This window comes from Salmo salar, chromosome ssa11 (genome assembly GCF_905237065.1).
Source record: "Salmo salar chromosome ssa11, Ssal_v3.1, whole genome shotgun sequence".
NCBI lineage: Eukaryota > Metazoa > Chordata > Actinopteri > Salmoniformes > Salmonidae > Salmo > Salmo salar.
The window spans coordinates 26,410,190-26,435,000 of NC_059452.1; the positions used below are offsets into that span (position 1 = coordinate 26,410,190).

The 24,811-nt window shown below is 44.0% G+C and overlaps 1 protein-coding gene across 5 annotated transcripts in view; it reads right to left on the minus strand.

The window, feature by feature from the left end:
• The window catches only part of st5 (suppression of tumorigenicity 5), a 90,622-nt gene that overhangs the window by 21,415 nt on the left and 44,396 nt on the right, over positions 1–24,811 (minus strand). For all 5 annotated transcript variants that reach the window (XM_045688849.1, NM_001173687.1, XM_045688846.1 and 2 more), the window contains 8 exon segments: positions 12,650–12,768; positions 11,947–12,165; positions 11,410–11,506; positions 11,187–11,231; positions 10,044–10,228; positions 6,902–7,011; positions 6,343–6,412; positions 4,976–5,053 (listed from right to left, as the gene is read on the minus strand). In XM_045688849.1, coding sequence (XP_045544805.1) covers positions 4,976–5,053; positions 6,343–6,412; positions 6,902–7,011; positions 10,044–10,228; positions 11,187–11,231; positions 11,410–11,506; positions 11,947–12,165; positions 12,650–12,768 — 923 coding nt within the window.

Genomic DNA, 24,811 nt, shown 5'->3' on the forward strand with positions numbered 1-24,811 from the left:
GACCACACAGCACAGGACAGGGGGTTGAGAGTTAGACCACACAGCACAGGACAGGGGGTTGAGAGTTAGACCACACAGCACACAGGACAGGGGGTTGAGAGTTAGACCACACAGCACACAGGACAGGGGGTTGAGTGTTAGACCACACAGCACAGGACAGGGGGTTGAGAGTTAGACCACACAGCACAGGACAGGGGGTTGAGAGTTAGACCACACAGCACAGCACAGGACAGGGGGTTGAGTGTTAGACCACACAGCACAGGACAGGGGGTTGAGTGTTAGACCACACAGCACAGGACAGGGGGTTGAGAGTTAGACCACACAGCACACAGGACAGGGGGTTGAGAGTTAGACCACACAGCACAGCACAGGACAGGGGGTTGAGTGTTAGACCACACAGCACAGGACAGGGGGTTGAGAGTTAGACCACACAGCACAGGACAGGGGGTTGAGAGTTAGACCACACAGCACAGGACAGGGGGTTGAGAGTTAGACCACACAGCACAGGACAGGGGGTTGAGAGTTAGACCACACAGGACAGGACAGGGGGTTGAGTGTTAGACCACACAGCACACAGGACAGGGGGTTGAGAGTTAGACCACACAGGACAGGACAGGGGGTTGAGTGTTAGACCACACAGGACAGGACAGGGGGTTGAGAGTTAGACCACACAGCACACAGGACAGGACAGGGGGTTGAGAGTTAGACCACACAGCACAGGGGGTTGAGAGTTAGACCACACAGGACAGGACAGGGGGTTGAGTGTTAGACCACACAGGACAGGACAGGGGGTTGAGTGTTAGACCACACAGCACACAGGACAGGGGGTTGAGTGTTAGACCACACAGCACACAGGACAGGGGGTTGAGAGTTAGACCACACAGCACACAGGACAGGGGGTTGAGTGTTAGACCACACAGCACACAGGACAGGGGGTTGAGAGTTAGACCACACAGCACAGGACAGGACAGGGGGTTGAGTGTTAGACCACACAGCACAGGACAGGACAGGGGGTTGAGAGTTAGACCACACAGCACAGGACAGGGGGTTGAGAGTTAGACCACACAGCACAGGACAGGGGGTTGAGAGTTAGACCACACAGCACACAGGACAGGGGGTTGAGAGTTAGACCACACAGCACACAGGACAGGGGGTTGAGAGTTAGACCACACAGCACACAGGACAGGGGGTTGAGTGTTAGACCACACAGGACAGGACAGGGGGTTGAGTGTTAGACCACACAGCACACAGGACAGGGGGTTGAGAGTTAGACCACACAGGACAGGACAGGGGGTTGAGAGTTAGACCACACAGCACAGGGGGTTGAGAGTTAGACCACACAGGACAGGACAGGGGGTTGAGTGTTAGACCACACAGGACAGGACAGGACAGGGGGTTGAGAGTTAGACCACACAGCACAGGGGGTTGAGAGTTAGACCACACAGGACAGGACAGGGGGTTGAGTGTTAGACCACACAGGACAGGACAGGGGGTTGAGTGTTAGACCACACAGGACAGGACAGGGGGTTGAGAGTTAGACCACACAGCACACAGGACAGGGGGTTGAGAGTTAGACCACACAGCACACAGGACAGGGGGTTGAGTGTTAGACCACACAGCACAGGACAGGGGGTTGAGTGTTAGACCACACAGCACAGGACAGGGGGTTGAGAGTTAGACCACACAGCACAGGACAGGGGGTTGAGAGTTAGACCACACAGCACAGGACAGGGGGTTGAGAGTTAGACCACACAGGACAGGGGGTTGAGAGTTAGACCACACAGCACAGGGGGTTGAGAGTTAGACCACACAGCACACAGGACAGGGGGTTGAGAGTTAGACCACACAGCACAGGGGGTTGAGAGTTAGACCACACAGCACAGGGGGTTGAGAGTTAGACCACACAGCACACAGGACAGGGGGTTGAGAGTTAGACCACACAGCACAGGACAGGGGGTTGAGAGTTAGACCACACAGCACAGGACAGGGGGTTGAGAGTTAGACCACACAGCACAGGACAGGGGGTTGAGAGTTAGACCACACAGCACAGGACAGGGGTTGAGAGTTAGACCACACAGCACAGGACAGGGGGTTGAGAGTTAGACCACACAGCACAGGACAGGGGGTTGAGAGTTAGACCACACAGCACAGGACAGGGGGTTGAGAGTTAGACCACACAGCACAGGACAGGGGTTGAGAGTTAGACCACACAGCACAGGACAGGGGGTTGAGAGTTAGACCACACAGCACAGCACAGGACAGGACAGGGGGTTGAGAGTTAGACCACACAGCACAGGACAGGGGGTTGAGTGTTAGACCACACAGGACAGGACAGGGGGTTGAGTGTTAGACCACACAGCACAGGACAGGGGGTTGAGAGTTAGACCACACAGCACACAGGACAGGGGGTTGAGTGTTAGACCACACAGGACAGGACAGGACAGGACAGGGGGTTGAGAGTTAGACCACACAGCACACAGGACAGGGGGTTGAGAGTTAGACCACACAGGACAGGAGGTTGAGTGTTAGACCACACAGCACAGGACAGGGGGTTGAGAGTTAGACCACACAGGACAGGAGGTTGAGTGTTAGACCACACAGCACAGGACAGGGGGTTGAGAGTTAGACCACACAGGACAGGAGGTTGAGTGTTAGACCACACAGCACAGGACAGGGGGTTGAGTGTTAGACCACACAGGACAGGACAGGGGGTTGAGTGTTAGACCACACAGGACAGGACAGGACAGGGGGTTGAGAGTTAGACCACACAGGACAGGACAGGGGGTTGAGTGTTAGACCACACAGCACAGGACAGGGGGTTGAGAGTTAGACCACACAGGACAGGACAGGGGGTTGAGAGTTAGACCACACAGCACAGGGGGTTGAGAGTTAGACCACACAGGACAGGACAGGGGGTTGAGAGTTAGACCACACAGCACAGGACAGGGGTTGAGTGTTAGACCACACAGGACAGGACAGGGGGTTGAGAGTTAGACCACACAGCACAGGACAGGGGTTGAGTGTTAGACCACACAGCACAGCACAGGACAGGGGGTTGAGTGTTAGACCACACAGGACAGGACAGGGGGTTGAGAGTTAGACCACACAGCACAGGACAGGGGTTGAGTGTTAGACCACACAGGACAGGACAGGACAGGGGGTTGAGAGTTAGACCACACAGCACAGGACAGGACAGGGGGTTGAGTGTTAGACCACACAGCACAGGACAGGACAGGGGGTTGAGAGTTAGACCACACAGGACAGGACAGGGGGTTGAGAGTTAGACCACACAGCACACAGGACAGGGGGTTGAGTGTTAGACCACACAGCACAGGACAGGGGGTTGAGAGTTAGACCACACAGCACACAGGACAGGGGGTTGAGAGTTAGACCACACAGCACAGGGGGTTGAGAGTTAGACCACACAGCACACAGGACAGGGGGTTGAGAGTTAGACCACACAGCACAGGACAGGGGGTTGAGAGTTAGACCACACAGCACAGGGGGTTGAGAGTTAGACCACACAGCACACAGGACAGGGGGTTGAGAGTTAGACCACACAGCACACAGGACAGGGGGTTGAGTGTTAGACCACACAGCACACAGGACAGGGGGTTGAGTGTTAGACCACACAGGACAGGACAGGACAGGGGGTTGAGAGTTAGACCACACAGCACAGGACAGGACAGGGGGTTGAGTGTTAGACCACACAGCACACAGGACAGGGGGTTGAGTGTTAGACCACACAGGACAGGACAGGGGGTTGAGTGTTAGACCACACAGCACACAGGACAGGGGGTTGAGTGTTAGACCACACAGGACAGGACAGGGGGTTGAGTGTCAGACCACACTGCAGACAACACTCAATATTTCAAACAGAAAGTCCCAAATTCCCTATATAGTGCCTTACGGACCGTGGTCAAAGGTAGTGCACTAAAGAGGGAATAATGTTTCACTTGGGATGTAGATTGAGAGTCTAGTAATAGACCAAGACCAAGTACATTCAGTCAATATGGCCAGTGTTGATGGAATGGAAATGGTAGCGTGTTGCTGTCTGAAGGAGCTCCTGCTATTGTCTGGAACCAGGCTACCTTTGCCCCTTTTGACAAATACAGTATGAATTTATTTTGTGGCTGTCTGATATATATGGAAAATAGCAAAGGAAAATCCCACCCAATATGCCCATGTGTCTGTCTGTGTCAGACCTGTCTACTCCTGTCTGGAAAGTTTGTTGGAGACACACTCACATTCAGGGTCATATGATATCCTCTCCACTCCCCACACACCCTCTGTTTCCAGTGAAATCAAACACTCCCATCTTTCTCGCCTTAACTAGAAAAGCACTTCAAACTCCTTGGAAAACATTTCCTCTCTCACCTACGCAGGTCTCAAGCCCTCAAAACGGTGCCTTCTGAGACCTACACCGCCACCTGTATGAGGACTGTTCAACCTTCACTGTTGAGATGCCTGTGCTGTCACAAGACAGAAACAATCTATTGTATTTATGCATCCTTTTGGCCTTAAATGAATATGAAATGAAACTCACTGACAGTTTTTTGGCACAATTTAACACTCACGACACAGTAATAAAAAGTTATTTTCATTCATTAGATGTGTCTACTACCTCTTAATTGTTTCCCTGAACACAGGCCTTATTCACTTCAAATACACTGTTCATAGAGGATTCATGAGGAGGCAGATAAGGCATGGAGTACTTAAACACAATGAGCACTCTGTTTCATGTTAGCTCAACTCAGGAACGAACAAGTGAAGGAAACTATTTAACTGGGAAATCAGAGAGAGAAAAACAGAAAATAAGGTTTATGCTGGACAGGATGCCTTAGAGTGGAAATGCTGGCACAGCCTCAACTAGTTCACTCCTGGGAACACTGGCCTCGGCTCGGCTCAGAGACAGGTAACCGCGACGACGGCTACACTAGGGTGTGTGTGTGTGTGTGTGTAAGCATGAACTCACCTTGGAGAACAGGTGGAAACAGCCCAGTCGGCTGATGACACAGTACACCTCAGGAAGGCGAGGCCCTTTCCCACTCGGCTGGAACAGGGGCACAAATTAAGAGTCTCGTCAGTCACTGGGGAAGAGAGGCTTGTAAGGTAACACAGACAGTAATGTGGCAATAGATACTAAGATAAGATACTTGGTTAGGTTTATAATGCAACATCAATGAGAATATACTGAAACACTACCATACACACAAACTGTACTTGATTTTATTCAGATAAAGTACCAGGTTAGTTCACAATCAGCTGTGGTTGAACAAATATTTATACATCTGGTCTTTCAGCTGCTGGAGATGGACGCATTTCATCTGGAGAGACTGAGGCTTCCCATTGTAAACTAAACACAGGTGCTGCAGTCTCTACACAGTTAATGAATACCTCTACCCTCCACACTAAACAATCACAGACCAATCTACTCTGGAGCCAACCAGGCCTCCTGGATCTATCCATCTAACACACACACACATATACGCACGTGCACACACACACGAATTAACACGTGCATACATATAAAGAAATCCCGAAATCCACTTGTCCATATTAGGTATGCAATTTTCTCCTCTGCTTTCTCCAAATGGATGATTAAATCAAGCATGTGGAACTTGGTTAAAGTCCTTAGGAATGTGTTGTTCATGCCAACTCCTTAGACTTCCACCAGGGAAGGAAGGAGCTGGGTTACCGGAGAGGAGGAAACTCACCTCTCTCACAGCACCACGAGTCGTCTGATCTACAGCTACTTAATGTCAGCAACTAGTAACAGTCAGAACTGAGTTTAAGAATGGCCCCCATCTCGGTCTACGTGACACACAAATACAGTAGGCTACTAAAACACACTGACAAACCCTACAAAACATACACACTTTGTGAATGTACACATTCTTGGGCATAACAGTGACATTAAAAACAAATCACAGCAAGCACAACATCCCACACAGCCATACTTTCTGAACTGTGGGCTCATCATAAAACATCAAATGACTAGACACCTTTACTGGCGGGGTGTGCTCTACAATGACAAACTTAGACATTTCATGGTTTGTTTTTCGTCATTCTTCTCCTGAGAAACTCTCATGAAACAGAAGGAGTCCAGATTTACTAGGATTCTTCCCGACCATTTTGATAGGCAAAAACAACCAAGCTTTGTTACATACGGACATTAAAATTCACTTTATTTACTTTCTCTCCTATTCACACCCAGCTTGGTGACGCAATAACACCTCAATGGTCCCACAGGAAAGAAAAAAACCTTGTCAAAACAAACAGGGCTGGCTCAGCAGGGTGTGAACAGAACAGAGACCAGTGAACTAATGGTGGCTTGCTTACCAGCAGACGCCTGCAGTACCCAAACCTCCTGCTGCCATCCTCTCCAGTCAACATGAATGAGAAGGTCTCACTGTACCGAAACACAAACACAAACACACACACACACACACACACACACACACACACACACACACACACACACACACACACACACACACACACACAGTCTCTGTTATAGTCAAACCAGCATACAGATTGTAGAGATTGAACAGTGATCAAAGGAAACATAGTGTTGGATCTCATTCACACTTCAGGGTTGGTGAAGTAGCACAGTCTCTGTGGCGGAGAGAGAAGGCTGTTTTAGGGACCCACGTTGTCAGGAGCACCACCACACATCTTTATGTTTTCTTCCTAATTTTACTCGTTGATATTTACACGTCTAATCATACTATCGATTTGTTCATTTTTTTTTTACCTTAATCTATATATGAAACACTTGTGCATCACAACTGATTAGTACCCATCTGGTTCAGGCAAGGAATGGGACTAATAGGTCAACAGTGTGGTGGTGAGCTTTCCTCCGTGATGCAGTGGGGTTGTACAGTAATCTGTACTGTACCTGCTGTATTCAGACACTGGGGTCCAGTCCTTGGCATCTGGAAAGCAGAACTGGGGGATGGCTTTGAGTCTCTGCTCTGCCTCCCTCATCAGCTTGGTGGGCCTCTCTAGCTGTGAGACGAGACAAGAAAGGAACAGGAAACGCCTCAGTCAGAAACAGACCCAGACGCTTACAGTCTACTGAGTCTGTCCTCTTTACAGGGTCCCCAAAAACGTCCCCTACAGTAAGAATAAATGACCAGCCTAAGCATTCTCCCACACAGGGTCAGCGCCTCCTCCCCTTATCACCCCAACCCCCCTCTCTACCCCCTCTCCCCCCCAACGTCATTGGGTCAGGCTTTTCTCTGGCAGAGAACCAACATATCTCCCAGGGGATTCTATCACTGAACCAAATCTTTAATAACTTAAAAAGAGATCTTTAAGTAAACACTTAACTACCATAGAAACCGTTTCCTGGTTACACCACTTACTGTCAATAAACTCTCAAAACTCCCTCAACCCGTATGTTACGGCCATGGCCCTACTCTTCAGAAATATCTGCATCTACAGTGCCTTCAGAAAGTATTCACACTCCTTGACTTTTTCCACATTTTGTTGTGTTACAGCCTGAATTTAAAATGGATTACATTTAGATTTTGTGTCACTGGCCCACAATACCTCATAATATCAAAGTGGAATTATATTTTTTGAAACGTTTACAAATAAATTTCAAATTAAAAGCTTACATGTCTTGAGTCAATAAATATCCAACCCCTTCGTTATGGCAAGCCTAAACAAGTTCATGAGTAAAAACGTGCTTAACAACTCACAAAGTTGCATGGACAAAAATGGTGTTTAACAGTATTTTTGAATGACTTACTCATCTCTGTACCCACACACATACAATTATCTGTAAGGTCCTTCAGTCGAACAGTGAATTTCAACCACAAAACCAGGGATGTTTTCCAATGCCTCGTAAAGTAGGGCACAAATTGGTAGATGGGTAAAAAATTAAACAGACATTAAATATCCCTTTGTGAATGGTGAAGTTATTAATTACATTTTGGATGGTGCATCAATACTAGAGGTCGACCGATTATGATTTTTCACCGCCGATACCAATTATTAAGGGGGGGGGGGGGGGAAAAAGCCGATGCCGATTAAATCTGCCGATTTTTTGCCATTTATTTGTAATAATGACAATTACAACAATACTGAATGAACACTAATTTTACATTTACATCATTTAGCAGACGCTCTTATCCAGAGCGACTTACAATTTTTTTACTTAATATAATACATCAATAAAATCAAATTAGCCTCAAATAAAAAATGAAACATGTTCAATTTGGTTTAAATAATGCAAAAACAAAGAGTTGGAGAAGAAAGTAAAAGTGCATTATGTGCCATGTAAGAAAGCTAACGTTTAAGTTCCTTACTCAGAACATGAGAACATATGAAAGCTGGTGGTTCCTTTTAACATGAGTCTTCAATATTCCCAGGTAAGAAGTTTTAGGTTGTAGTTATTATAGGAATTATAGGACTATTTCTCTCTATACGATTTGTATTTCATATACCTTTGACTATTGAATGTTCTTATAGGCACTTTAGTATTGCCAGTGTAACAGTATAGCTTCCGTCCCTCTCCTCGCTCCTACCTGGGCTCAAACCAGGAACACATCGACAACAGCCACCCTCGAAGCAGCGTTACCCATGCAGAGCAAGGGGAACAACTACTCCAAGTCTCAGAGCGAGTGACGTTTGAAACGCTATTATCGCGCACCCGCTAACTAGCTAGCCATTTCACATCGGTTACACCAGCCTAATCTTGGGAGTTGACAGGCTTGAAGTCAAACAGCGCAATGCATTGTGGAGGGCTGCTGGCAAAACACACGAAAGTGCTGTTTGAATGAATGCTTACGAGCCTGCTGGTGCCTACCACCGCTCAGTCAGACTGCTCTATCAAATCATAGACTTAATTATAACATAATAACACACAGAAACACGAGCCTTAGGTCATTAATATGGTCTAATCCGGAAACTATCATCTCGAAAACGAAACGTTTATTCTTTCAGTGAAATACGGAACCGTTCCGTATTTTATCTAACGGGTGGCATCCCTAAGTCTAAATATTCTTGTTACATTGCACAACCTTCAATGTTATGTCATAATTACGTAAAATTCTGGCAAATTAGTTCGCAACGAGCCAGGCGGCCCAAACTGTTGCATATACCCTGACTCTGCGTGCAATGAACGGAAGTGACACAATTTCACCTGGTTAATATTGCCTGCTAACCTGGATTTCTTTTAGCTAAATATGCAGGTTTAAAAATATATACTTCTGTGTATTGATTTTAAGAAAGGCATTGATGTTTATGGTTAGGTACAGTCGTGCAACGATTGTGCTTTTTCGCAAAAACGCTTTTGTTAAATCATCCCCCGTTTAGCGAAGTTGGCTGTCTTTGTTAGGAAGAAATAGCCCAAACTGCTGCATATACCCTGACTCTGTTGCAGAGGTGACACATTTTCCCTAGTTAAAAGAAATTCATGTTAGCAGGCAATATTAACTAAATATGCAGGTTTAAAAATATATACTTGTGTATCGATTTTAAGAAAGACATTGATGTTTATGGTTAAGTACAAGTTGGAGCAACGACAGTCCTTTTTCGCGAATGCACACCGCATCGATTATATGCAACGCAGGACAGGCTAGATAAACTAGTAATATCATCAACTATGTGTAGTTAACTAGTGATTATGATTGATTGTTTTTTATAAGATAAGTTTAATGCTAGCTAGCAACTTACCTTGGCTTCTTGCTGCATTCGCGTAACTGTATGTGCTGGACTAAAGTGGCCATAATGGCTACTAAAAGTAGATTAAATAATACTGACGTTTTTGACCACCGAAATCAATATTGTTCTGTATGAAAATGAGCCATTTCCAATTCTATTTCAACATGCAAACAACATTGGTAAGGGTCTCCGACCTCCATATATCACAGCTCTCAGCATACATACTTCTGTAGGTCCAGTGAGTAATGTCTCAGAAGAAACAGTTATCGACCAGGACCCCTTACTGTTTAAATCCGTTCTCTCACTTAAGGGACTTGACACTGCTGTCTGACCCATGACCAAGGGGCCCAGTTTGGTTGTTCCCTTACCTTGGGGAACTGGTAGGTGACTTCGGGAGAGAAGGAGTTCTTGGTGGGCTTCTTCTTGAGGGACACCACCACAAAGTACTCAAACAGCTCCCTCTCCTGCCACTCAATCAGCTGCAGCTCCAGTGTGCGGTAGCTAGGGGCCCGCCGCAGCATTGACTGCAGCTTCAGCAGCCTCTGGGTGTGAGCTGGGGAGAGAAGAGAGAGGGATATGGACAGTTCAACCTGCAGTACAGGGTTGTATTGACAAAATGCATATCGCAAATACTGTGTACTACACACAACTGACCGCACTCACAGCTAATAATGCACTACAAACCACACAGTCTGACAAAGAGCTTACAGTCCAACATTCACTTCCCAGCTAACAAGATACATTCCCATAACTAATGAAATGTTACCATTGGATTCCCCTTAGGTTGAGAGAGAACATAACGAGAGAATGTTCTCCAAACATTATTGGAACATATTTAGTTAAACATGATGTTTCCAAAACCCTGTTACGATGTAAAAGGAAATCAAACATTCAAGGAACTTCCCCCTGAAAAGTTGCCAGGATGTTCCTGGAATGATTTTTTTTTATATCACAAAATGCTTTGAAAACCAAACAAATGGAGGTTAAATGATTGTTATCTCTAACCTACCAAAAGCATTCTGGGAACCAAAACTTAACCGGATTTAAAACGTTAGCTGGGTTTCAACACACTGATTAAACCTCTATACTCACACATGTTTATCCTCACACAGTCCAACACATAACAACCTAAACACAGATTAGAGAGAAATACAAACCTTATAGTTCACCATAACTGTCATCCCAGATGGCTTGTGTTTAAAACAGAGTATGAACAGAATCAGCAACGAGTTCGGACACAGTGCATTTAGTATTTATTCGAAAGAATGACAGTTGTATAGTCTATAGCACATCCATTACATCTTCATTTTGCCTTTCAGTGGTCCCTTTGGTCACTTGATCGATGTCTTGTTCCAAACACCGACTTGTCAAAACTAACAGAGACATGTGCGCTTGTTGTATCTGCTGTGAGTGAGACAAATCCTCTGTCTGTGCAGAAACAGACAGCTATAGACCAAGTGCACCATTGTTCTCCAGGGACTGAGCTTCAACTGCATACTGTGACCTCTCACCTTTGAACCTGTCATCAGAGTCGCTCTCACTCTCGCTGTTGTCATCTGTAAACAGATCGGAGAGAGAAAAAAGGTTTGTTTAGGGTCAGGGGTCAACTCTACAACTGTATGTTTATGCCATACAGATGAGATGACTGGGACACTATGTGGGTGGGGGAGACAAATATTTACTCCCTGATCCAGACAGTGGATGGAGAGAAGGAAGGGAGGAGCCCCTATGTACCTCTCAGAGATGCCGTCTCAATATTAGACAAGGACAGCTTCTTCAGCCTCTTCTTCCCTCTCTTGGTAGAGTAAATGGAGTTGATTCTCTGGACCATCTGTAAACAGTGAGAGAAAAGGGGAAGCTCAGTGTGTGTACAACCGACTGTAGAGGACTATCTGGTCTCCTGTGGTGAAGCTCTTCAAAGTTGGCTCCATTCAGTGTGTGGGAGGAGGAAGAGAAAGACATAAAATCCTTCTCAGTGCTCTCTCTCTCTCTCTCTCTCTCTCTCTCTCTGCATGTCCAGAACTATCCCTGGGATATGCCTTGTGTTTAAAACAGAGTATGAACAGAATCAGCAAATAGTTTCGGACACATTTAGGAATTATTCTAAAGAATGACATTTGTATAGTCTATAGCAAATCCATCTTCATTTTGCCTTTCAGGTAGATGCATGGCCCCGTAGATACATGACTTGCAAGAATAGAATAGTCCTTGAGGAGATCCTCATGGACAGAACAGGTTCATTCCTACAGCCTGGAGTGTTTTATATTGTACCTTGGGGATCCTCCGGTGCCTACGGGAGGCCAGGGTGTCGCTGGCGCTGCTCAGGCTGTCATCCAGCAGGCAGCAGGGGGAGGGAGAGACCCCCAGCTGGGGCGGCAGCAGCAGCATGTCATCATGGCTGTGTCGCTTGGACAGGCGGGATGCCCGGTGACTCTTCTTGTCTGTGGGACCAGAGAGGCGCAGGGACTGGCTACTGGGCTGAGAGGGCAGCTGTGGAGGGGGAGAGAGAGGACAATACTGAGGCTGTGCCCCAGATGGCAACCTATTCCCTTTATAGTGCACTATTTCTGACCAGGCCCCATATGATGAAGCAATGGATCCTGGTTTGGTCTGGGATTGACTAAGGTTTTTGTCATGACAATAAGTAACCGTACCCAATAATACAAGATATTTTCCTCACCGCACAGTGACCTCATTCCCAGTTGAACACAAGGAAATTCTAAATCATCTTTCCTACGACGAGACAGTGCCCATCCATATTAAAGCAGCAGAGCCAAACCTACATTTCCAGGCAGACTGACAGTATTTTACTGGAACTCCACCAGGATTCAACACATCAAAAGGCCTCTGTAGCGCAAATAATGAGAAATCAGGCTGTGAAATAAGATTATTGGAGGATCCTGTCCAGGTTTCAGAGATCTAACTCCAGTCTGAGGGAGGAAAATATCTCAGTTCTGCTAGCTAGCTGGGTTACCTGAGGAGCTGAGTTGAGTTTCTGGGAGGTCCAGGTCCGGTTGCTTTCTGGTACCAAGCGGTTCTTCCGCCCCAAACTCCTCCTCTTCAGGTCCACGTCCTCGTACGGGTTCTCCTTCTCTGTGTGACGACATTAAGAAAACAGATTAAGGTCTAAGATAACAGCAGCAGCTGTTCAGAAGGATCTGTTGAGGTTCAGGGAGAAGGAAGGTATTTGTCTAGACAAGACAAAGCCAGAGGGGCTTCAGGCCAGAGTCTGTGTGAGATGAAGGGGGGCAGGAGAGGGAGTTGGGGGGCAGGAGAGAGGCTCCCCGTGGTGTAGCTCAGGTAAGTCATGCAGGTGCCAGGTTAAAGGTCACTCTCAGCTGGCTGCTACAATGCCCAAATGTACTGTCTCTTTAAACAGTTACTGTTGGCCCAGGGCCCCGGCGGCCCCCGCTGGCCCCTGACCAACGGCACTGTGCCGAGACTCCCGGACACTGGGCTGCTAGTGGTGAGTCATGGCCGGAGTATGCAGGCTGTCTGCTGCGGGAGGCGAAGGGGAGGAGAGGAGTGGGACATCCTCCTCCTCTTCCTCCTCCTCCTCTCAGGTATCACTGAACTTCATTCTCAATTCCTTTCATTGCGACTGTTGATGTAGAAATGTTCACTCAACATTTCAGAGGTGTTGCACAAAGACCTTTGGGTTTTCCCACTACATACTGACGGGAATCTCGCACAGCACTGCTTTCACTGATGTCACTTGGAAAAGGGCCAGCCAGCGAGTATAAAAACTTGTATAACACCCCTGCCCATGTCCATCCAGACGTGCTCTGAGAATAACATTTCAGCTGGGTCTGAAAAGGTTGTGAGAAAACGAAGGAACGGCACTAAAAACGAAAACAGAGCCAGATGGTGTGGAAAGGCATGAGGGAAAAGACTTGCAGTGAAAGACGAGAATGAGTCTTACAACAGAGCTAGTGTCTGTTAAAAGAGACTACACTAAATCTACACTTCAGCATCTCAATGATGGAAGAGAATCCTATAAACTGGAGGAACACCTTGAAGGCCAACCTTAAACTGTGCTAAATGTATTTGTTAAAAGGTATCTGTTTTGTTAAAAGGGGTTCATCATTTATTGCCTATTTATGAACCATTTTAGTGAGATCATCAGTGCATTCTGTCATGTCATACTGAAAATGAAAGTCCAGTCAGACTGGGCTCTTCCCTCTTCCCTCCCTATGTATTATCAGAGCTGATGAATACAATAACAGGCCTGGGTATAGCTGGGACCATAAACCGAAAATTATTGAGACCGACCATACCGATACACTTATCGCAGGCATTTTGCTGATATTGTTCATTACGATAAGTAGCCTATACTAGAGAAATATGAAGTTTGAAATGAAATAAGTTTACTAATATGTGTGATTGTTAATTAGGCAATAGATGGCTACAGACTAGTAATAGTAGTTTTAAGGGTAATATGAAAAAATATACTGTGGTGCACATTAATGTTATATACTATTGATATATTTATCGTTATCACATGAATTCAGGCAATTTATCGCGATATGGATATTGTCTGTATGGCCCAGCTCTAGGGCTGGACTGACTGATGTCTCAGTGCTCTGGCCCCAATCAACTGAAGCAGAGTAATGACACCCTGCTGGGATGATGATATGTTTCCCTGGCTTCTGACGCACTGGAGGGTACTAATCAACTGCTGTGGTCACACACACACACACACACACACACACACACACACACACACACACACACACACACACACACACACACACACACACAGAGTGGGCACACCACTCCTGACCTGGCTGCACCCACACTGTGACTCGGCATCTGTTTACACAATAGGCTCTCTCTAGAGCGAGACAGAGGACAGACTATCTACACAATGTCAGGATGGGATTACCCCATAAAAGGGCTATGGACAGAATGTACCTCGCCGTCGAGTGGCTGCCACAGTGGCACCAGTCATTCATGTAATAAACAGAGATGTTCACGGGACCAAAACGGGCTTGAGATCCGTCTAAACATTTGGTGGCACCACAAACCATGCTGTAACTGTACAGTGTACATCCTTCAGAGAAGGCTTGTGACCACATGGGCCAAATTATGCTGGGAGATGCACAGTATTTTTGGAATCTAAATTGTTTAACACTCATACCTCAAAAATGCTAAAAACTACAGTATACATTCAACTGTAAATTAAAGAGAAATGCCATACTGTATTCATCAGCAATTCATAAATCTATGTGAAATGTATGATTACATAGACAAAACAAAGCATCGTTATTCCAGTCAGCAGATTCCCATGCAGTATTAAGAGCAGAGATAATCTGTCTCAGACAGACAGGCCAGGGAGGCCATCTTACCTCACCACCACCACTGTTGACATAATGATGTTAGAGAGACTCAGTTCAGCTTGGGGTTGATGACGCAGACATAATCCATTACTGCTGAGTCACTGTTGTGTACAGAACCTGATTCACCAGACAGGAAATCTATTCCCAGTGGCACTACGCCAATCAAACTATAGCTTGTCATAATATAACCATTTATACCAAAATGAATTATGAATTTGATCATAACACAGGTGGCAGATGACTGATCTTCTCAAAGTACATTTTGACAGTTGCCAATTAGACATAAGAAACACTGACTTCAGACTGACTTCCCTGGCTTCAGAATGAGAAGCCAGTGAATATTGGCAAATGTCCAGTCACTCAAGAATTCATTCGAGAGTATCCAATCAGAGAGACTTGAAAAGCTGCAATATGTCTTACTGAAACGTGGCTGGATGATGACGCCATACACGTAGTACTCAGTGGATTCTCCATGCAGTGGCAGGATCAGACGGCAGCTTCGAGGAAGTCGAAAGAAGGAGTGTGTTTTTTTCATAAATAACAACTGGTGTGCTGCTTCCAGTGTGAAGGAAATCTCTAGCTTTTGCTCACCTGATATAGAATACCTCATGGTGAGCTACAGACCCTTTTATCTACCAAGGGAGTTCTCATCTGTAATTATCACAGCTGTCTACATCGATCCACAAGCCAACACCACTCTGGCACTCAACTGTATGGGGCCATAAACAAACAAGTGGTTGGGTGGAGAATTAAAACCGTCCTACCTCACTTCTGCCACCACGTCTCCTGTGCCACTAATGGCACTAAAACTATAGACCACTTTTTTTTCTACCAACAGAAATGCATACAAGGCCCTCCCTCGTCCTCCCTTTGGCAAATCTGACCATGACTCCATTTTCCTGCTTCCTGTTTACAAACAAAAGCTCAAACAGGAAGTACCAGTGATGCCCTGGATATGGAAGTGGTTGGCGCGAGGCTATAGGACTGTTTTTCTAGTACAGGCTGGAATATGTTCCGGGATTCATCCGATAGCATTGAGGAGTTTACCACAACAGTCACAGGCTTCATCAATAAGTGCATAGATTATAAGAACGTATCCAAACCAAAAACCATGGATTACAGACAATATCCACGCTGGGCTAAAGGCTAGAGCTACTGCTTACAAGGGACAGGACATGGACACATACAAGAAAGCCTGCTCTGACCTCCGACAAGACATCAAACATGCAGAAGGACAATATAGGAGGAAGGTGGAATGCAATCACAAGGCCGGAATACCACAGCGTGTTCTCAGAACATGCGCAGACCAGCTGGCAAGTGTCTTCACGGACATTTTCAATCTCTCCTTGTCCCAGTCTGTAATCCCCAAATGTTTCAAGCTGACCACCATTGTCCCTGTTCCCAAGAGCTCCAATGTAATCTTCCTAATTGACTATCGCCCTGTAGCACTCAAATCTGTAATTATGAAGTGCTTTGAAAGGCTGGTCATGACAAACATCAACACCATCATCCCAGACACGCTAGACCCACTCCAATTTGCATACCCCCCTGACAGATCCACAGATGAAGCAATCACAATTGCACTTCACACTGCCCTCTTCCACCTGGACAGGAGGGAAAACAACTATGTGAGAATGCTGTTCATAGACTACAGGTCAGCGTTCAACACCATAGTCCCCTCCAAGCTCATCACCAAGCTAGGGACCCTGGGACTGAACCCCTCCCTCTACAACTGGATCCTGGCTGACCCTCAACACCGGGGCCCCTCAGGGGTGTGTGCTTAGTCCCCTCCTGTACTCCCTGTTCACCCACGACTGCGTGGTCACGCACAACTCCGACACCATCACCAAGTTTGCTGACGACGTGACAGTGGTAGGCCTGATCATGGACGGCGATGAGACAGCCTACAGGAAGAAGGTCAGAGATTTAGCAGTGTGGTGCCAGGACAACAACGTCAGTAAGACCAAGGAGCTGATTGTGGACTATAGGGGAAATAGGGGAGAGGCCGCCCCTATCCATGTTGACAGGGCTGTTGTGGAGCGGGTTGAGAGCTTCTAGTTCCCTGGCGTCCACATCACTAAGGACTTAACATGGTTCTCACACAGGCATACAGTCGTGAAGAGGGCATGGCAGCAACTCTTCCCCCTCATGAGGCTGAAAAGATTTGGCATTGGCCCTCGGATCCTCCAAATGTTCTACAGATGTACTATTGAGAGCATCTTGACTGGCTGCATCACCTCTCTGTATGGCAAATGCACCGCCCTTGACCTCAAAGCACTACAGAGGGTGATGCGGACAGCTCAGTACATCACAGGGGCCGAGCTCCCTGCCAGCCAGGACCTCTATATCAGGCGGCGTCAGAGGAAGGCCTGACAAATTGCCAAAGACTCCCAAGCCATAGACTGTTCACTCTGCTACCGTCCGGCAATCGTACTGGAGCATCGGCTCTCAGACCAACAGGCTCTGAGACAGCTTCTACCCCAAAACCATAAGACTGCTAAATAGCCAGACTGCTAAATAGTAAATTAATGATACCTAAACTATCTGCACTGACTCTACCTTGCACTAACCCTACGTACACTCACTAGACTATATATACACACACCATATACACACTCACTAGACTATATATACACACTCACTAGACTATATATACACACTCACTAGACTATATATACACACACTCACTAGACTATATATACACACACCATATACACACACTCACTAGACTATATATACACACTCACTAGACTATATATACACACTCACTAGAATATATATACACACACTCACTAGACTATATATACACACTCACTAGACTATATATACACACTCACTAGACTATATATACACACTCACTAGACTATATATACACACTCACTAGACTATATAAACACACTCACTAGACTATATATACACACTCACTAGACTATATATACACACTCACTAGACTATATAAACACACTCACTAGAATATATATACACACTCACTAGACTATATATACACACCATATACACACACACTCACTAGACTATATATACACACTCACTAGACTATATAGACACACTCACTAGACTATATATACACACACTCACTAGACTATATATACACACTCACTAGAATATACACACTCACTAGACTATATATACACACTCACTAGACTATATAAACACACTCACTAGAATATATATACACACTCACTAGACTATATATACACACTCACTAGACTATATAAACACACTCACTAGAATATATATACACACTCACTAGACTATATATACACACCATATACACACACACTCACTAGACTATATATACACACTCACTAGACTATATAGACACACTCACTAGAATATATATACACACTCACTAGACTATATATACACACACTCACTAGACTATATATACACACTCACTAGACTATATATACACACACCATATACACACACTCACTAGACTATATATACACACTCACTAGACTATATATACACACCATATACACACACACTCACTAGACTATATATACACACTCACTAGACTATATATACACACTCACTAGACTATATATACACACTCACTAGACTATATATACACACACTCACTAGACTATATATACACACACTCACTAGACTATATATACACACTCACTAGACTATATATATATACACACTCACTAGACTATATAAACACACTCACTAGAATATATATACACACACTCACTAGACTATATATACACACTCACTAGACTATATAAACACACTCACTAGAATATATAAACACACACACTAGACTATATATACACACACACTAGACTATATATACACACTCACTAGACTATATATACACACTCACTAGACTATATATACACACTCACTAGACTATATATACACACTCACTAGACTATATATACACACTCACTAGACTATATATACACACTCACTAGACTATATAAACACACTCACTAGACTATATATACACACTCACTAGACTATATAAACACACTCACTAGACTATATATACACACTCACTAGACTATATATACACACTCACTAGAATATATATACACACACTCACTAGACTATATATACACACTCACTAGACTATATATACACACTCACTAGACTATATATACACACTCACTAGACTATATATACACACTCACTAGACTATATAAACACACTCACTAGACTATATATACACACTCACTAGACTATATATACACACTCACTAGACTATATAAACACACTCACTAGAATATATATACACACTCACTAGACTATATATACACACCATATACACACACACTCACTAGACTATATATACACACTCACTAGACTATATAGACACACTCACTAGACTATATATACACACACTCACTAGACTATATATACACACTCACTAGAATATACACACTCACTAGACTATATATACACACTCACTAGACTATATAAACACACTCACTAGAATATATATACACACTCACTAGACTATATATACACACTCACTAGACTATATAAACACACTCACTAGAATATATATACACACTCACTAGACTATATATACACACCATATACACACACACTCACTAGACTATATATACACACTCACTAGACTATATAGACACACTCACTAGAATATATATACACACTCACTAGACTATATATACACACACTCACTAGACTATATATACACACTCACTAGACTATATATACACACACCATATACACACACTCACTAGACTATATATACACACTCACTAGACTATATATACACACCATATACACACACACTCACTAGACTATATATACACACTCACTAGACTATATATACACACTCACTAGACTATATATACACACTCACTAGACTATATATACACACACTCACTAGACTATATATACACACACTCACTAGACTATATATACACACACTCACTAGACTATATATACACACTCACTAGACTATATATATATACACACTCACTAGACTATATAAACACACTCACTAGAATATATATACACACACTCACTAGACTATATATACACACTCACTAGACTATATAAACACACTCACTAGAATATATAAACACACACACTAGACTATATATACACACACACTAGACTATATATACACACTCACTAGACTATATATACACACTCACTAGACTATATATACACACTCACTAGACTATATATACACACTCACTAGACTATATATACACACTCACTAGACTATATATACACACTCACTAGACTATATAAACACACTCACTAGACTATATATACACACTCACTAGACTATATAAACACACTCACTAGACTATATATACACACTCACTAGACTATATATACACACACACACCATATACACACTCACAAGACTATATAAACACACTCACTAGACTATATATACACACTCACTAGACTATATATACACACACTCACTAGACTATATATACACACTCACTAGACTATATATACACACACCATATACACACACTCACTAGACTATATATACACACTCACTAGACTATATATACACACCATATACACACACACTCACTAGACTATATATACACACTCACTAGACTATATATACACACTCACTAGAATATATATACACACTCACTAGACTATATATACACACACTCACTAGACTATATATACACACACTCACTAGACTATATATATACACACTCACTAGACTATATATATACACACTCACTAGACTATATATACACACTCACTAGACTATATAAACACACTCACTAGACTATATATACACACTCACTAGACTATATATACACACTCACTAGACTATATATACACACTCACTAGACTATATATACACACTCACTAGACTATATATACACTCACTAGAATATATATACACACTCACTAGACTATATATACACACTCACTAGACTATATATACACACTCAATAGACTATATATACACACTCACTAGACTATATATACACACTCACTAGACTATATATATAGACTCACTAGACTATATATACACACTCACTAGAATATATATACACACCATATACACACACTCACTAGAATATATATACACACTCACTAGACTATATATACACACTCACTAGACTATATATACACACTCACTAGACTATATATACACACTCACTAGACTATATAAACACACTCACTAGACTATATATACACACTCACTAGACTATATATACACACTCACTAGACTATATATACACACTCACTAGACTATATAAACACACTCACTAGAATATATATACACACTCAATAGACTATATATACACACACTCACTAGACTATATATACACACTCACTAGACTATATATACACACTCACTAGACTATATATACACACACACACCATATACACACTCACTAAACTATATATACACACTCACTAGACTATATATACACACTCACTAGAATATATATACACACTCACTAGAATATATATACACACACACACCATATACACACTCACTAAACTATATATACACACACACTCACTAGACTATATATATGCACACCATATACACACTCACTCATATACACTACATTGACACTCCAACACAAAACCCACACACATTCACATAAACACATATACACTTTTAAACTCATCATATGCTGCTGCTACTCTGTTCTATATTTTAGTCTTATTATTATTATTATTATCTATCATGATGGCTCGTCCCTTTACCCACTTTATCTACCTCAAATACCTCATACCTCTGCACATTGATCTGGTACTGGTACTCCCTGTATATAGCCTCACATTGATCTGGTACTGGTACTCCCTGTATATAGCTCCACATTGATCTGGTACTGGTACTCCCTGTATATAGCTCCACATTGATCTGGTACTCCCTGTATATAGCTCCACATTGATCTGGTACTGGTACTCCCTGTATATAGCTCCACATTGATCTGGTACTGGTACTCCCTGTATATAGCTCCACATTGATCTGGTACTGGTACTCCCTGTATATAGCTCCACATTGATCTGGTACTGGTACTCCCTGTATATAGCTCCACATTGATCTGGTACTGGTACTCCCTGTATATAGCTCCACATTGATCTGGTACTGGTACTCCCTGTATATAGCCTCACATTGATCTGGTACTGGTACTCCCTGTATATAGCCTCACATTGATCTGGTACTGGTACTCCCTGTATATAGCCTCACATTGATCTGGTACTGGTACTCCCTGTATGTAGCTCCACATTGATCTGGTACTCCCTGTATATAGCTCCACATTGACCTGGTACTGGTACTCCCTGTATATAACTCCACAGTGATCTGGTACTCCCTGTATATAACTCCACAGTGATCTGGTACTGGTGCTTCCTGTATATAGCTCCACATTAATCTGGTACTGATACTCCCTGTATATAACTCCACAGTGATCTGGTACTGGTACTCCCTGTATATAGCTCCACATTATCTGGAACTCCCTGTATATAACTCCACAGTGATCTGGTACTGGTACTCCCTGTATATAACTCCACATTGATCTGGTACTGGTACTCCCTGTATATAGCCTCACATTGATCTGGTACTGGTACTTCCTGTATATAGCTCCACATTGATCTGGTACTGATACTCCCTGTATATAGCTCCACATTGACCTGGTACTGGTACTCCCTGTATATAGCTCCACATTGACCTGGTACTGGTACTCCCTGTATATAGCTCCACATTGACCTGGTACTGGTACTCCCTGTATATAGCTCCACATTGATCTGGTACTGGTACTCCCTGTATATAGCTCCACATTGACCTGGTACTGGTACTCCCTGTATATAGCTCCACATTGACCTGGTACTGGTACTCCCTGTATATAGCTCCACATTGATCTGGTACTGGTACTCCCTGTATATAGCTCCACATTGACCTGGTACTGGTACTCCCTGTATATAGCTCCACATTGACCTGGTACTGGTACTCCCTGTATATAGCTCCACATTGATCTGGTACTGGTACTCCCTGTATATAGCCTCACATTGATCTGGTACTGGTACTTCCTGTATATAGCTCCACATTGATCTGGTACTGATACTCCCTGTATATAGCTCCACATTGATCTGGTACTGGTACTCCCTGTATATAGCTCCACATTGACCTGGTACTGGTACTCCCTGTATATAGCTCCACATTGACCTGGTACTGGTACTCCCTGTATATAGCTCCACATTGACCTGGTACTGGTACTCCCTGTATATAGCTCCACATTGACCTGGTACTGGTACTCCCTGTATATAGCTCCACATTGATCTGGTACTGGTACTCCCTGTATATAGCTCCACATTGATCTGGTACTGGTACTCCCTGTATATAGCTCCACATTGATCTGGTACTGGTACTCCCTGTATATAGCTCCACATTGATCTGGTACTGGTACTCCCTGTATATAGCTCCACATTGATCTGGTACTCCCTGTATATAACTCCACAGTGATCTGGTACTGGTACTCCCTGTATATAGCTCCACATTGATCTGGTACTGGTACTCCCTGTATATAGCTCCACAGTGATCTGGTACTGGTACTCCCTGTATATAGCTCCACATTGATCTGGTACTGGTACTTCCTGTATATAGCTCCACATTGATCTGGTACTCCCTGTATATAGCTCCATTCTTGTGTAGTTTATTTTATTCCTTGTGTTACTATTTTTATTTAATTTTTTTAATTCTGAAACGATGGGAAGGGCTCGTAAGCAAGAATTTCACAGTAAAGTCTACACCAGTAGTATCCAGCGCATGTAGCAAATTGTATTTTATTTTGAGAAGAATCTTTATTTAACGTACTCATTGTCAGTGGGCTACTGCCTCAGACAGCTATGATATCCTCACATAGTTGATTAAATGCTTCGAGAAGGGCTGTGTGTGTGTCTGAGTCCAAAGTGTCTGGGCTGCTACACGTTGAAATACGAGCGGAGAGGGACTAGAACATGGCTTATCTCCCACTGCTGTGGCTGCTGCCTCCAACGGAACATCTGACCTGTAAACCGCTGCTTAGCGGTGGTGGAGACCGCCATTCCATGATCAGAGCCAGCTAGGCCTATTTCAGACTGGAGCAGCCAGGATCACTGGGGAGGGACAGCTCACAGAGGCAATGTATTTCTCTGTAACTAATCATCATTTAGCCAAAATGCCTTCGACCGCATCGCCGATCCCATACTCGAGGTATTCGACCGGCGAACAATGGACTCTTTGTTGGGGTACGCATGAAAGTCCCCCGGGTCCCCTCGCGGCCACCGATTCATGCTCTGCCTGGAACCATTGGTCATCTTCAGAGACTGAATAAAACGCCATAGAGGACGAATAGAGGAAGAGAGTCAACCATGTATGAGGGAGAAATATGGCCATTACAGTCTTAATTTGACCCATGTGCTTGCAAAATAAAATGCTCAAAGGCTACAAACATATGTCAACAAACACTCAATCTCTAATTTCCAACTAAAAGCATGTCAGCCCCCATTCTTTTACTGGGTCTCACATTCAAGCCTGATGAGCAGGAAGGAGATTTATAGTAGAGGGGCCGAGAATGGCCGGGCGAGACGTGACAGACATCGCTGCCACATGAAGCACCTCAGGAGAACCAGCCTTTTCACTGTCCACAGTCCTCAAGACGTTTACTACTGGAAAGGAATTTGGCAAACATTTGTACTTCGTCACCCTCAATACAGAGAATTTATAGTTGGTCTTGTTTATATTGTAGTTTTCCATGTTACTAAAACTATCAAGAGGTCAAAAGTCCTGGAGGATATATATTCCCCCAATT